We start from the raw sequence: 15,256 nt of genomic DNA, 5'->3' as shown, positions 1-15,256 counted from the left end.
ACATAAATATAAATTATTCTTCTGCCCTATTGCACACAAGTAAATATAAATTCTTCTTCTGCCCGAATGCACACGAGTATATTATTCTTATTTATAACTAAACTGTATATACCTAAAAATATATTTTTTGAAACCAAAGTCAGAATAGTAAACTATATATCTATCCAATAATAATATGACATCAGTTATGGTGAAATATACAGTATATACGTAAATGTAATACATCTGAGCAGAGTATATGGTTAGTATTAGGACTATGGTGATGTTCAGTCACCTCCGCTGACCATCCTATAGAGATACCGGACACATAGATCAAGAATAAAGTTACAAAGGAGCCACAGAAGTATTTCTCAACACTAGAAATTATGTAGGGTGACCCCTTCTTTTAAAAATAGGCAAAAACATAAACTTTTCCAAACTTCAGAGCATGTCTTTTGTACGTTGTAGAAGTGCTAGGTATTTTTTTGCCATTGTGAGTCTATGGAAACCATAATAAAAGTCAAAACATAGTATAGTGGCCAATCTATTTCTAGATTATCTAAGCAAACACTAAAATGCAAATGTATCCAGTGTTGCGATATATGATAGATTTTTTTTCCTATCTGTTACTTTTTCAGCTGTGTAAATAAATGACATATACACAGTACCATGAAACGATGGCTCCACATGGTATATCTTTCACTAAGCACTTTTAATGTAAATAATACCATTTGTTTTCCAAGCCTACGGATCCCAGATGTTTATACTGATACATAATATTCTGGAACTAGTAACAGACCTCCTAAGTGATGCTACTGTAAACTACCTTGAATGCACATATTATTTGTTATTGCAGTCAACACCCTAGAGCATATCGTTTATGAAAAATGAAAACCTTCCGAGAGAGAGAAATGTATTTGTTGCGGAAATTTGTTCTTGCATGTATTCTCACAGGATTAAAGCCATGGTGGGAAAAAAAACAACATTTTTTAAACCAATAAAAAGAAACAGCCAGTTTTAAAGCCCCTTAATGCTGTGCATGTGGTGTCTCTTTGGTGTTAAAAACACTACCTATCTGAATACAGAAAACACTTCTGTTTGCATGAATAACATTTAAGCTGCTTCCATCTGAGGATACATACTATGGGTTTCCATTTCACCCACACTGCCACAGCAGCACATAAAAGCGGTCAGTCTAATTATGGCAGGAAGCAGCATAGACACAGCATAGCAGGAGCACTCCCAATTCAAAGAACTCAGTCTGACAATCTGCCTTCACCAGCAAATGACAGCAAAGACCAAAGCCAGCTAGCACTCAAGAAGACGATGTCCGATGGATCCGTCAAAGCAGAAGGTGAGGCAAATATTGTTTCTTTCTTACGGACCTTGTCCATACAAGTGATTGGCTTGATATGAAGTCAAGTGACCTAACTATTTTAGAATAACATGATAACATCTTCCTCTAATCTTTATTTGTGACAGATCTCTTTTTAAAGAACGTTAAAACTGAAACAAATTGTAAATGGGATTATCCATAAATGAAAAATGTAATGTATGTATGTTTTTAACTTGGAGCCCAGCACATGGATGGTCACCAGAAGTGATGGATAAATGCATTATAAATTCCCAGTTACAATTTAGCATGCAAAAGTATAAAACAGGCTATGACAAGGCGCTTCTGGTCACACCAAAAAAATGAACATTATGTAGGAAAGTAACTTGTAAAAGGAACTCGCAATTTGTGAGTGACGGAAAACTCCTCAACTAGATTCCCAAGTTTCTACAAAATCAGGTTGGCCTGCAGCTTCCACTCTCAGACACCACAAAAAAACTAGATGCTGTATGGACAACTAAGCATACAAAAAACCAAGGAGCAACAACCAACTGAATGGAAAGTGAAGTAAAAACTGAGGAGAGCGCTACTGTCCTTTAATTTCCCAGCCTTCGCTCAACCAGTCTCTCGACTATAGATGGTTATGGTGAACATGAGTGTAGCAGTGTTCCAATGAAATAGGTGGTTTATTTAAAGAGAATCTGTCAGCAGTTTTTTTCTATCTCATCTGAGAGCAGCATAATGTAGGCAAAGAGAAACTGAATCCAACGATGTATTACTTAGATTATTGGGTGCAGCCGTTCTTACACAGAGTTTTTAGATTTAGAATGAAGCAGAGTTGAGAAAGCTAACCCCGCCCACACCAGGCTCTGTATATACAATGTCTGTAGACAGTGAGTTGCCTATCACAGGAGGGGGCGTTGCCGGACTAATGTAGTCCAGCAATGTTAATCTCTTAATGATAAATCCTTTACAGTTAATAAACAACAGCACGCACTTTGACAAGTGACACATCTCTGAATTATGTGTTTGAGCCTCTAGTCTCATGCTGTCTTTAGATGACATAGCAAAAACCTGCTGAGAAATCCCCTTTAAAAACTTGTGCAATAAACAACAAAAAACAATAACAATTATTACAATATCTGGAATGTCTATGTGCACCAGGGCTCCCCTTTGTCAGGACAAAACTTGAATAGTGACACCACTTACTTATATGCCCGTCATATCGCTCCAAAAGGGACACCCAGTACATTTTACCCCAGGCATTCAAGCATATAAGAAGATTACAATATACTACCACAATTTAAAAGTTGCTGGATGTCAAATATCTACCCAGATACAGTATGTTGCTCCTAAATGTTTTTTAGTTATGTGTAATGATTCTACACATCTTAGCATGGCCACATGTATATGCCCCTCTCAAGTGTATTCAATTGTCATATATTCTACCATTACCTCTATCCCTTAGCTTTGGATACAAAGGTTTCATAGTTTTTTAGGTTGAAGGTAGACATAAGTCCTGCAAGTTTTACTAATAGCATAACATAACATGTTGATTCAGAGGAAGTAAAAAAGAAACATACTAATATCCCAATATTAGGAGAAACAATCCTTGTGTCTCCACATACAACAATCAAACTAGTTTCCTGGATCAACGTTCCCTCCCAAAATCTAGTACTCGTAAGTTATAACCTGTAATATCATATTTTTCAAGAAAATCATCCAAGCCTCCATGTACTTTTGTAGTGAATCAACCATTACAACATCATGTGGCAGAGAGTTCCAGGCCTAGGAAATGATGCCACAGAGACCTGCCAGCATATTGAAAAGCCTGACATGGAGCACAGCAAAGGGCAGCGGCCAAAGGGGAAGGTAGCCAAGCTTGACTTAGATGGGACAGGTGTGTAACAGCATTAATGGCTTATTATCCAATATGATACTCAGATAAAGGGTCATTCCCCAAAATATCCCATTACTTCCTTATAATATTAGGGATCTGATTCCCATTGTTATATGTAATAACAATGGTCAAATTATATCTAATTTCTGTAACATTATTACTACCTTACTGTACCAAACATCTAGATCTACTAAGCCCTTTAACTTTACTTTTAGCTCATTCGATCAATTGTTCCAGGTATAATTTTTCTTTAGCCAGTCTCCTATCATGTTTATTTGAGTAATAAAATCTGCCCAAATGTCATGTTCACTTTCCATTATTTTAGATGGTTACTATTAAAATTTTAAAAATTGTTGGCATCTACTACCAAAAATGTGTTTTGAGCTAAATACTGTTACCTTCAATAAATATATAATTTAGAAATGACCCATATTTGAGTAACATATTGGATAATAAACCATCAATGGTCTATAAAAGGGTGAGAACAATGAAATATTTATTTGCACATTTGAATGGAGTATATAAATGTGGCCATGCTGAGTGTGGGGCAACCTTTTTGGAGAGTAGTAATTTTATTATTTATATGCTGAAATGCCTTTGTGGGTTTTATTATATGGAAAGGACAACATTTACATTAGAGGAACGCCTTAATAAAATAGATTTAATATTAGGCATGGTATTAGCAATAGAGGTGAGCGAACCCAAACTGTAAAGTGTCCGGTGCTGGACTCCGAACATGGACTTTTCCCAAAGAGAGAGAGAGAGATCTGACAGCCCCTTAGCCCTTACTACGACCATTTTACAGCACCAAAGTTCTGGTCCCCATTGACTTCTTTGGGATTTGGGTTCTGGTTCAAGTTCAGGTAGAGTTCTGGTACCCGAACAAAACTTTGGATTAAAGTTCGGTTGAACCCGGCGAACTCGAACATCCATGGGTCCACTCATCCCTAATAAGGAATCACAGTGTTTCTCATCATTTTATTTTAGTGCGCTAGGGTGAGTCCTAGTAGAATGAAAGGGACGCCTATTGAACAATTAAAGCACTCGCTGTCTAGATTTAGGGAGCTATGCAGGCATGAAATGAACTGGATTTTCTATTAAGACTGTTTGGCAATGGTTAAATTTATCTTTAGAGTTTAATGACTGTGGATTATAAGAGAATATTTTTGAATGCGTATTCATCAATCAAACACTTGCCTTGTGTGTGGTGTTGTTTTTAAGTAGGTTAGTTGTTGCCTGTGTACAATATGGTATACTTATTCGTAATTAAGTCATATTATATGCATTGGGCCAGTAGGTTTGGATATTATGAGATTAGCATTACATCATTCCCAGGATCCTGAGCAGTGACCTCCTCTTCAGTTGGAGGGTGGGTGTTGTTTTGGGCGTCCCCATTGGCGTGATAAATATAAATACGTGAAGTCACTATTATTTTTTTGTCCAGATGAAGGAGAAACACAAAACGTATAGATATGCAGATGTTTTATTTATTTGTATTGTTTATTATTGATTATTCCACAAGTTTCTAAATAACCCACCTATTACATTGAAAGTCCGCTACACTCATGTTCATCATTACCTTCTATGGTTGAGGATTTGTTGAGAGAAGGTGATATGGGAAATGGGAGGACTGAGAACAGGTACCCCCACAACAAGTACCGGTAAGTGATGGCCTGTCTTATGTAGCGCCCAACTCCATTTTCACTTCACTTTCCATTCAGTTGGCTAGTGCTCCATTGTTTCTTCTTTGTTTGTTGAGTTGCAATATAGGTTACAGTATTGAGTAGAGATGACACATTCACTGATTGTTTGCTCGTCCACTTCAGAGCTGCATTTTCACCATTGCAAACAATGGAGGCTTAAAGTTGTGTTTTTTTTTTCATGTGCGGTCCATTGCTTTCAACTTCAAAATTGGCAAATTTCACATATATATATATATATATATATGTATATATATATATATATACACGGTTTATATATATATATATGTGTACAGTCATATATATGGTGTGTGTATGTATATATATATATATATATATATATATAGTACAGACCAAAAGTTTGGACAAACCTTCTCATTTAAAGATTTTTCTGTATTTTCATGTCTTTGAAAATTGTACATTCACACTGAAGGCATCAAAACTATGAATTAACACAACTGGAACTATATACTTAACAAAAAAGTGTGAAACAACTGAAAATATGTCTTATATTCTAGGTTCTTCAAAGTAGCCACCTTTTGCTTTGATGACTGCTTTGCACACTCTTGGCATTCTCTTGATGAGCTTCAAGAGGTAGTCACCGGAAATGGTTTTCACTTCACAGGTGTGCCCTGTCAGGTTTAATAAGTGGGATTTCTTGCCTTATAAATGGAGTTGGGACCATCAGTTGTGTTGTGCAGAAGTCTGGTGGATACACAGGTGGATACTGATAGTCCTACTGAATAGACTGTTATAATTTGTATTATGGCAAGAAAAAAGCAGCTAAGTATAAAAAACGAGTGGCCATCAATACTTTAAGAAATGAAGGTCAGTCAGTGCGAAAAATTGGGCAAACTTTGAAAGTGTCCCCAAGTGCAGTTGCAAAAACCATCAAGCGCTACAGAGAAACTGGCTCACATGAGGACCGCCCCAGGAAAGGAAGACCAAAAGTCACCTCTGCTTCTGAGGATAAGTTTATCCGAGTCACCAGCCTCAGAAATCGCATGTTAACAGCAGCTCAGATTAGAGACCAGGTCAATGCCACACAGAGTTCTAGCAGCAGACACATCTCTTCAACAACTGTTAAGAGGAGACTTTGTGCAGCAGGCCTTCATGGTAAAATAGCTGTTATGAAACCACTGCTAAGGACAGGCAACAAGCAGAAGAGACTTGTTTGGGCTAAAGAACACAAGGAATGGACATTAGACCAGTGGAAATCTGTGCTTTGGTCTGATGAGTCCAAATTTGATATCTTTGGTTCCAACCACGGTGTCTTTGTGCGACGCAGAAAAGGTGAACAGATGGACTCTACATGCCTGGTTCCCACCGTGAAGCATGGAGGAGGAGGTGCGATGGTGTGGGGGTGCTTTGCTGGTGACACTGTTAAGGATTTATTCAAAATTGAAGGCATACTGAACCAGCATGTCTACCACAGCATCTTGCAGCGGCATGCTATTCCATCCGGTTTGCGTTTAGTTGGACCATCATTTATTTTTCAACAGGACAATGACCCCAAACACACCTCCAGGCTGTGTAAGGGCTATTTGACCAAGAGGGCGAGTGATGGGGTGGTATGCAAGATGACCTGGCCTCCACAGTCACCAGACCTGAACCCAATTGAGATGGTTTGGGGTGAGCTGGACCGCAGAGTGAAGACAAAAGGGCCAACAAGTGCTAATCATCTCTGGGAACTCCTTCAAGATTGTTGGAAGACCATTTTTGGTGACTACCTCTTGAAGCTCATCAAGAGAATGCCAAGAGTGTGCAAAGCAGTCATCAAAGCAAAAGGTGGCTACTTTGAAGAACCTAGAATATAAGACATATTTTCAGTTGTTTCACAATTTTTTGTTAATTATATAATTCCACATGTGTTAATTCATAGTTTTGATGCCTTCAGTGTGAATGTACAATTTTCATAGTCAAGAAAATACTGAAAAATCTTTAAATGAGAAGGTGTGTCCAAACTTTTGGTCTGTACTGTATATATATATATATATATATATATATATATATATATATGTGTGTATATATAACTTATTTATTTTGCCATTAGTACTGTACTACTAATAAGAGCTGTTCAATAATCTCACATGATCCATTGATTAACAAAACCCCAACAAAAGATAATCCTTAAAAAATGAAATGTCAACCCAGCTATATATTTTCAATATCTGGAATTCCAAAATGATATTCAAAATATGTACGATCATGAACATTTCCTTAGTCAAATAAATAGCAAAATTTGTAGATGTTTGAGAAAATATGATCCCTCCTCCCCTGCTGCTGTTGGTGACTGCTCACTTCTTAGTACAAGCTGCAGCTTGTCAGTCAGCCTGGGGGGCAGAGATTGAGTTTAGCTCATGAATACAGGTAGACTCACAAGCTCTTGTAGTCTCCAGCTGGATGCTTGGCCTATACAACCATTGTACAAAAAATATTAATGTTTGCAGTCTGTATTGGGAAACCTGGTGACAGATCCTCTTTAGCTATACTTCCATGATTAACCTTTATCACACTGGAACACCCTGTATTACTGGGTTATCTTGTTACCAATAGACTTGTACAGGACTCTTTGTAGGCAAGTCCAGGTTCACAAGTTCCCCACAACTGACCGAATTGCAGGAGGTGAAATGTGAGATGTGGAAATTGGCGTGTGTGTGGGGATAGGGGGTACCAGGTGTTAGACCTCACAAATCCAATATTTACCTGTTTTATAATTAGGTGATAAATGTTATTTGTGTTAAAACTTCTTTATAATATATTATCTCTATGCTATGCCAATATAAATAGGTATAGCTGTAATCAGGTTTATTTTCCAAAATTAGAGGGTTGTTTTTAGCTGTTTTATGGTCAGATTGCAGCTTAGACAGAACATAAGCAATAATGATTACATTAATAGTATGGTTGTATTGTAATGTATGATAATCACAAAGAGAACCTGATAAACTGTTTTGACTAATAGAGTCTGTGGCAATGCCATCAAGGTTTCCTTCATTTTGGCAGCAAGTATAACGCTGTATGCTGTCAAAAGTGTTGGAACAAGCAATGTAGCCAATGAAAGAAGCTCTGAAGACCAATGTGAAAAAAATATAATAATGAGAATAATAATGTTCTCCAGAAACCTTGTTGCTTAAAACCACGATATATGCTGTTACTTTATTATAGCAGTGTTCTTTTCAGTCACCTGCTATTCGTCCATAAACATTAATGACTTTTTCTACATGAAAATATATTGACACCTCCATATACTGCCATGCATGTGCCATAAATTTAGTAGCAAAATACAGTACACCTCTATTAAAAACTATGGAGGGAAAATTCATTAAGACTGCCATGTGCTACATCAGTCAATGAAAAGTCCCCCAGAGTAATAGGCCCCAAATTTATTAAGAGGCACATGGAGCTTAATGAATTTGGGGTCTCTTTGGCACCAGAATCACAAGTGTATTTCAGTAATGAGCTAGAATAGATTTCGGTTAAAATTTACCCCACTTTCTGGTGTAAATTACAGTGTTTGTGGCATTCATGCTTGGCCATGCCCCTCTACTAGCCTCCACTTTCGCGCCATCAACATTACTGATGCAGACTGTATGATTCAGCTTCCAAAAACGGATTCCTTAGAAATTATCGAATTTCCATGCAAAAACATAAAGATACAAACAACTAAGTATAAAAGATACAAACAATGGCACATGATAAGAAAGGTGTGAAGGAAAGACAATTCAGACATCAATACAGGAAAAGAATCTCTGTAGTTAGGGTAGTCAAAAAGTGAGGTACCACAGTAATGGAAGACAGTATAATAGTATTAAAGGGGTTGTCAGGGACTTTAACATTGATGGCCTACCTTTAGGATAGATCATGAATGTCTGATCGATGGTGGTATGACATTCTTCTCCCCCACCAATCAGCTGTTCCTGGTGTCGGCAGCAGCCAGAACTGCTCAATTATGGAGCGGCACAGCTCCATCGACTGTATAATGGGCACCACCAGGTACTGTACATCCGCCCCCTATTCAAATCAATAAGGGGCAGTGGCCACTAAGTACCTGGCAGTGGCCACTATTCCATCTATAGAGCTGTGCTGTGCAGCTCCACACCTGAGCAGTTCCATCTGAGAACAGCTGATCAGTGGGCATGCTGGGACTTGCACCCCACCAATCAGACATTGATGACTTATCCTAAAGATAGGCCAACAATGTTAAAGTCCTAGAAAACCCCTTTAAACAAAGAGCTAAAGAAAGGTAGATCTTAATGGACGTGTATTTTTTAACCAAGCTAAGTATACATGTAACTGCCTGAATTCAACTTTGTAAGTATATTTAGTAGTGAAAAGTGATTCCATATGTGTGTTTAGCTCTAGGAAACCTTGAATATGCACCTTTAGTGAAAATTGCCTATAGTATTCCTTAGTGAGATATATTTAGTATGGGAAATAATGTAATTAAAGTATCATAAATCGTCATCTGGATCGATATCAGCACCAATTTCTAAGTCCATGGTAGATAATACATTTGATGCTTTTTACAGTAACTCACTGTCTCTGGTTACAAATGATAATATAACCAGCCCTCATTCATGTCATAGTCAGGTTAGGTTTTTAATGATAGGATACTTCAATGACAAAGTAATGCGCCAACACTTCGAAGGTCAACTAAATCATAAATGGTTCGACTGCAACGTATGCCCTTCATCAGGCTGCCTGGAAGTATGGGATGCCAAGATATCTGTGGAGCATGAGCCGCCTTGTTTTCAGAACATGATTCCTGTTTATTATGGATTCATATACACACTATAATGATGTGTTGTAGTTTTCCAGTCTTGAGCATAGAAAGTGAAGAATTAACATTTTAGACTTAAGCAGGGGTGTTCCATTTCCAAATAATGGGGAGGGTTTTTCAGCACCTGGTGATTAGTAAACAATTTTTGTTGGCAGGGAATGGTACCTAGTAATAATACAGAGAACAGGACCACAAATAAACACAAACATCCAGTAGAACATTTAGAGGTACTATATCATGTTTTTCCTATGTTAACTTTTTATATTTTTACTAAGTTGTTGCATTTCATGAAATGTTTTCTTATTGCCTATGCAATACATTCTTCGCTTGTATGGTGACACATTAAAATTAAATGTTTACTTTTCCCCATACAGCAAGATCAGCAACGCACAGGACTACTGAGTCTACAGTTTCCACAACGTCATCAGTCAGTAGTTTTGGCAGTGGGTACAGTATGGACAGTGATAGTAACACCACCCAGGGAGATAGCAATCTGTTTCAAGTTCCAAGAATGTAAGTAACAATCTCTTCTGTTCATTTCAAGATAAATATATGAACCCATAAATATGTACTCATCAACTTCTGCCACGTACAAGTACATTGTATCACTTTTTGTTATAAAAGAGCAATTTCATTCATATACTAACTAAGCTTTTGCTTCAGATTTTGTCACATTTGATTAAAAAAATTGCATTATAAGCAGCACTATTTCTTTTTCTAAAGTAATGGAAACCTTAGTGGAAAACTACAGTTCCTATTATAAATCAGTTGTGTCCATTAGCTCCATTAGTATCATTCATATCACAGATGTAGCACTGTGTTCGGATATACAATATGAGTGGAAACCACAAAGCATAAGTAAACAGTTCCTTAATTTAGTCAAACTAAATTTCATTCTAAATCCCTATCTATTTAATACCATAATCTAAGCTATTTTCTAATATACTTGTATTAAAAACTCCCTTCCCTACCTACACTATCTAACTATTGTATTTTTTTTCACTACTTCCTGTGTGATGACGCTTTGTTTGAGCATCCCAGTGCATCCTGGGATACTCAAACGAAGCGTCATCAGAGAAGGGGGCAGAGGCTGCGGTCACTGTCACAGCCTTTGCCCCCTCCCTGAAATGAAACGTCATCAATGACGCTCGTTTCAGTCTGGGCTTGTCCCTGCGGTGTTCCTCCCTGCGAGCTGTGCACTATGCAATCTGCTCACTGACAGTGTCCGCTCTGTTGTTGGATCAGATCAGTAATAATGAGCGGACAACAGAGCGGTATCAGAATACCCGGCATGAAGGAGACTAGTGCCACCCCCGCAAGTGACATCACTGATTTCCTGTGTAGCCAGGTATTCTGACACTGCTCTGTTGCCGGCTCATTATTACTGATCTGAGTCGACAACAGAGCAGACGCTGTCACTGTGCAGATCGCAGAGTGCACAGCTCACAAGGAGAAACACAACTTAGACAAGCTCAGCCCCCGAAACAAGCGCCATTGACGATGCTTTGTTTCAGTAAGGTGGCAGGGGCTGTGACAGTGACCACAGCCTCTGCCCCCTGCTCTGATGACGCATCGATTGAGTATCCCAGGATGCGCTGGGATACTCAAACGAAGCGTGATCACATAGGAAATAGGGAAAAAAATACAATAGCAGTTAGATAGTGTAGGTAGGTAAGGAAAGGGAGTTTTTAATACAATTATATTAGAAAATAGCTTACATTATGGCACTAAATAGGGATTTAGACTGAAATTTAGTTTAATTTTGGACCACCCCTTTAAAGCAACACTCTACCCCCATAGTAAAAGTGACTATACATGAATAATAAGTATACTTAATGTTATATGTTCTGCTGCCACTGCCTCCGTCTCCGAGATTGGTGCCACACAGTTACATACAAATTGGCTACCACTGAGGCATTGTGAGCTCTGTGTACAGTCCACCCCACACCAAGAGAAAGGGAGGTGTCATTAATCCTTTTCACAGCCATCCCCATACCTCTTCCTTGGCCACTATGGACATGAGGATGATGAGTCCATCTCAAAGATGGAGGCAGTGGCAGGAAAATTCAGGACATTAGGTATAGAGATTATTATTGCCTCCTAAACCCAATTTAATAGCTAGTTGTTTTAAAAAAAAGCCTGTGTGCTAATTTGAAGGGGAAAAAAACAACTTATTTTACAGCTTTAACTTTTTTTAAAATTCTTTAAAAGTTCCTGTAAAAGAAAATTAAAAAGTAAAACAAGGTGTATGGTTACATGCTGGTGACATTCCTAGTGACATAGGAGGAAAAGAAGACTTTTCTTGATAATGTAATTGATCTATTGGCCATCAGAAATAATGAAGAGCTGAACGTAGACCTCTCTCGGAGAAAGTTTAAAGGGATTCTATACCACATAGCTCAGCACCCAGCACAACATTTCAGTAAGTCACAGATTCTAAATATATGTAGAGTAATTAGCTTATCGAGGTCTTGCCTATATCACTGACAAACTCATATTACATTATATCAGTCGAAAATGAATATTCTATCATAGGACTTCGGAGGCAATCCAGATGTAAGGGTAATTACATATTACTTATCTAGCTAGAATAAAAAACATGTCTTCTAGGATAGGTCGGCAAGTAGCCGCAAAAGAAATTTATCAGAAAATATAAAGTTTATAGAAAAATAAAAAAATCCAATTTAGCTTCATAGGTCATCCTTATAATGGTTTAGGATAAAGCTTTTCTAATAAATTCTGTATAACTTGATCTAATAATACTGTTTGGTTAAGCCACATTTTGGTTTAAATTAATTTTGTGCATAGTGAGTTTGAAGATACATATAACTTGTAAAATGTGTCTTTTTATATTATTTTATACATATTTTTATGTGCAGTGTATTTTTTATTTCAATATTTGAATTTTTTCTTTTCTGCAGAAATGTGTAGATTACTTGTCATTTGAAATGTCATAGTGACATGATTGGTCGGGGTTCAGGTGCTAAGGTCCTAATTTGCTATGATCAACGCCCCTCTAAGAGCAGAGTGAATAGCTTACAAGTTTATGAACAATTTGTTCCGCTTTCTAACCATATTTGGTGGTGGATTCAGCACCTGAACCCCTAGTCATCAACATTTCTGACATATTACTATTACTGGCACCACAGCTCTGCAGTGAGAAACAGAATGCCAGTAATACGGCATGTGACCACTATGACCACTGATTGGCTGCAGCGGTCACATAGTGGTTACTCATAAACAAAGACTCGAGATGATGTGCTGAACTGCTAAGGAACAGGAAAGGTCAATGTGGTTTATTGTGATATTTTATCACAGCTGCTGCTATTTTTATTTTTCTAGGGCTAGATATCACTGTAAAAAATGTGTTACTGCATGCCCTGCTTAATGGCAATTAATTGCGGTATATACTACCCAGGGCAAAGCTAGTAAAGCGAACCTACAATTACCATTCAAAATTGGTTTTACAATGCAATTCAGTTTAATAGTGAGAATACATGTCCAATGTTACATGAGTTTTCCAAAATATAAGAACACGTGGTAGGGGCTTAAAACATGAAAATCCTATTTTATTTCACTTTGTTCTTGCATACGAGCTCCCTTTCAGGTCTAGCGTCTTTGCTTCCAAGCTGATGTTGAGACGTTCATAGAACATCCTGTGACCAATTGTAATAACCTCATCACATGTCACATTATTACATCATTTTTTTCAAGCTCAATACTCTACAATTCTATGACTTTTTCACAATTGAAGCCCATTTTTTCAGAAACCTAAATGATTTGGTCCAAAAGGAGCCACTGCTGTTAACCTATTCAATACCAAAGACGATTAAAATGGTTTATACATAAAATATAACACATTGGGGGAGTTTATTAAAAGGAACTTGCCATCAGAATTTACCCCTACAAGTTATTATGAGTGCTTTATAAGCCTTCTAAGACACTTTTTAATGATGCCAGTATTAGCCCTATATGCTAAATATAAGTGTTTAAAACTAAGATTAATTTTCCCCTGCTGTCCTTGGAGGTTCCGGACAGCTGTCAATCAATTCCAGTGCACAGTGGGAGAATGCCCACAGCAGTGTAACGGATATCACTTTGTGTGAACTGTAAAAAGATAGAAAGCGCAATAGGGTTTCATCTGGGTATTGAGGTTGGAGATTTAGGTGAAAGCTGCTTACCTGTAAGGATTGTGTGTGACACAACCACTATCATGGTGTGAAAAAATGCAAGAGGCTATAGGGTCTTATCCAATTAATAAATGTTGCAGAAGTATTACAAACTGCTCACCTAGTAGGGTTGTGTGGGACACAACACCTATAAAGCCTGGACTCCTAATGTTGCAGCTTCCTATGGATATGTCAGAGATAGATGCTGGGAAAGGAAGTTGTTTCTGCGCTCTCTGGAGTCACTACAATCCATTAGTATAGATAAAAATGTAGGCTTATTGCCTACGCATTTCAGAGTCCACCGACTCCTTCCTCAGGACAACCATACACAACTTATGGTTGGTTATGTATGGTTGCCCTGAGGAAGGAGTCGATGGACTCTGAAACGCGTAGACAATAAACCTACATTTTTATCCATACTAATGGTTTGTCGTGACTCCAGAGAGCACAGAAACAACTTCCATTCTCAGCATCTATCTCTGACAAAGCCACTATCATAGCCTAGTTGTCAGCCACTTCTACCTCCTGAGGAAGGAGTCAGATTTGACTCAGAAATGCATTGACGAATAAACCACCTACAATTAATTTGTTCTATGATTGGTTCTTGAATTAGCAGTACACTTGAAGTCCACCTTCTCTGGCTTTCTACTTTGTGTGAAGGAAGAGCAGAGTGGAGGAGGAGAGAAAGCTTCTTCTCTGCATTCCTGCTCTCCTTGAACACACCAAGATGTCAGTTGCACTGCTGTGTGCATGCTCCCACCGCCGTGGAATTGATTTGCATCAGTCCCGAACTAGTCCTGTGCCTGCTGACCGGGGGAGCAGGGTCAATTATACTTAGTTTTTAAACACATACATTTAGGGGCCAATTCATCTTTTGTGATATTTGTTGCCACTTTTTGTGCCAAATTCTCCAAAACGTGGTTTTTGAATTTGGCCCAAAATCAAAAATTCTCTTTATATTTGTTTTTAACAAATTTTTGCAACTTTTTAACTTTTTAGCAGCAAAAGTCGCAGATTCTTTAAAAAGTCATGTTTGTCTAAAAACACACCAAATTGAAAACTCTGCGAAAAACCTTACTCCATGAAGAGATTGGAGTGACATGCCTCCCCAAAAAAATATGACATCTGCTAAAAGTCGCACTTTATGATTCTGTCTAACACATCGGGATAAGTAAATTTGTTGAGGAAAAAAAAAAATAAAAACTGAAAAAAAAAACTGCTTAAAAAATGGTGCAAAACATGTAGAAAATGCATGCACAAAGAAACGGCACAAAATGGAGAAACAGCAATGATGAATCAGGGCTTTAGAATGCAGGGGTCATACACAGACATAATTAAAGAGGGTAATAGGATGCTGATGAAGTTCTTTTAATACATTCTAGGGTAAATCCTGAT

The 15,256-nt window shown here is 37.8% G+C and overlaps 1 protein-coding gene across 6 annotated transcripts in view; it reads left to right on the top strand.

Annotated features, from left to right (window-relative positions):
- The window catches only part of PCLO (piccolo presynaptic cytomatrix protein), a 522,320-nt gene that overhangs the window by 450,834 nt on the left and 56,230 nt on the right, over nucleotides 1-15,256 (top strand). For 4 of the 6 annotated variants that reach the window (XM_073652324.1, XM_073652323.1, XM_073652325.1 and 1 more), the window contains 2 exons: nucleotides 1,154-1,333; nucleotides 10,067-10,205. In XM_073652324.1, coding sequence (XP_073508425.1) covers nucleotides 1,154-1,333; nucleotides 10,067-10,205 — 319 coding nt within the window. The remainder of the gene's footprint in view (nucleotides 1-1,153; nucleotides 1,334-10,066; nucleotides 10,206-15,256) is intronic. The other 2 variants (XM_073652322.1, XM_073652326.1) reach the window with 2 other exon arrangements.

Source organism: Phyllobates terribilis, unplaced genomic scaffold (assembly GCF_046119375.1).
Source record: "Phyllobates terribilis strain yellow unplaced genomic scaffold, ASM4611937v1 Scaffold_11__3_contigs__length_659146591, whole genome shotgun sequence".
NCBI classification, from domain to species: domain Eukaryota; kingdom Metazoa; phylum Chordata; class Amphibia; order Anura; family Dendrobatidae; genus Phyllobates; species Phyllobates terribilis.
Note: the sequence above shows the minus strand (reverse complement) of the source record. Positions and strands in the feature narration are given on the sequence as shown.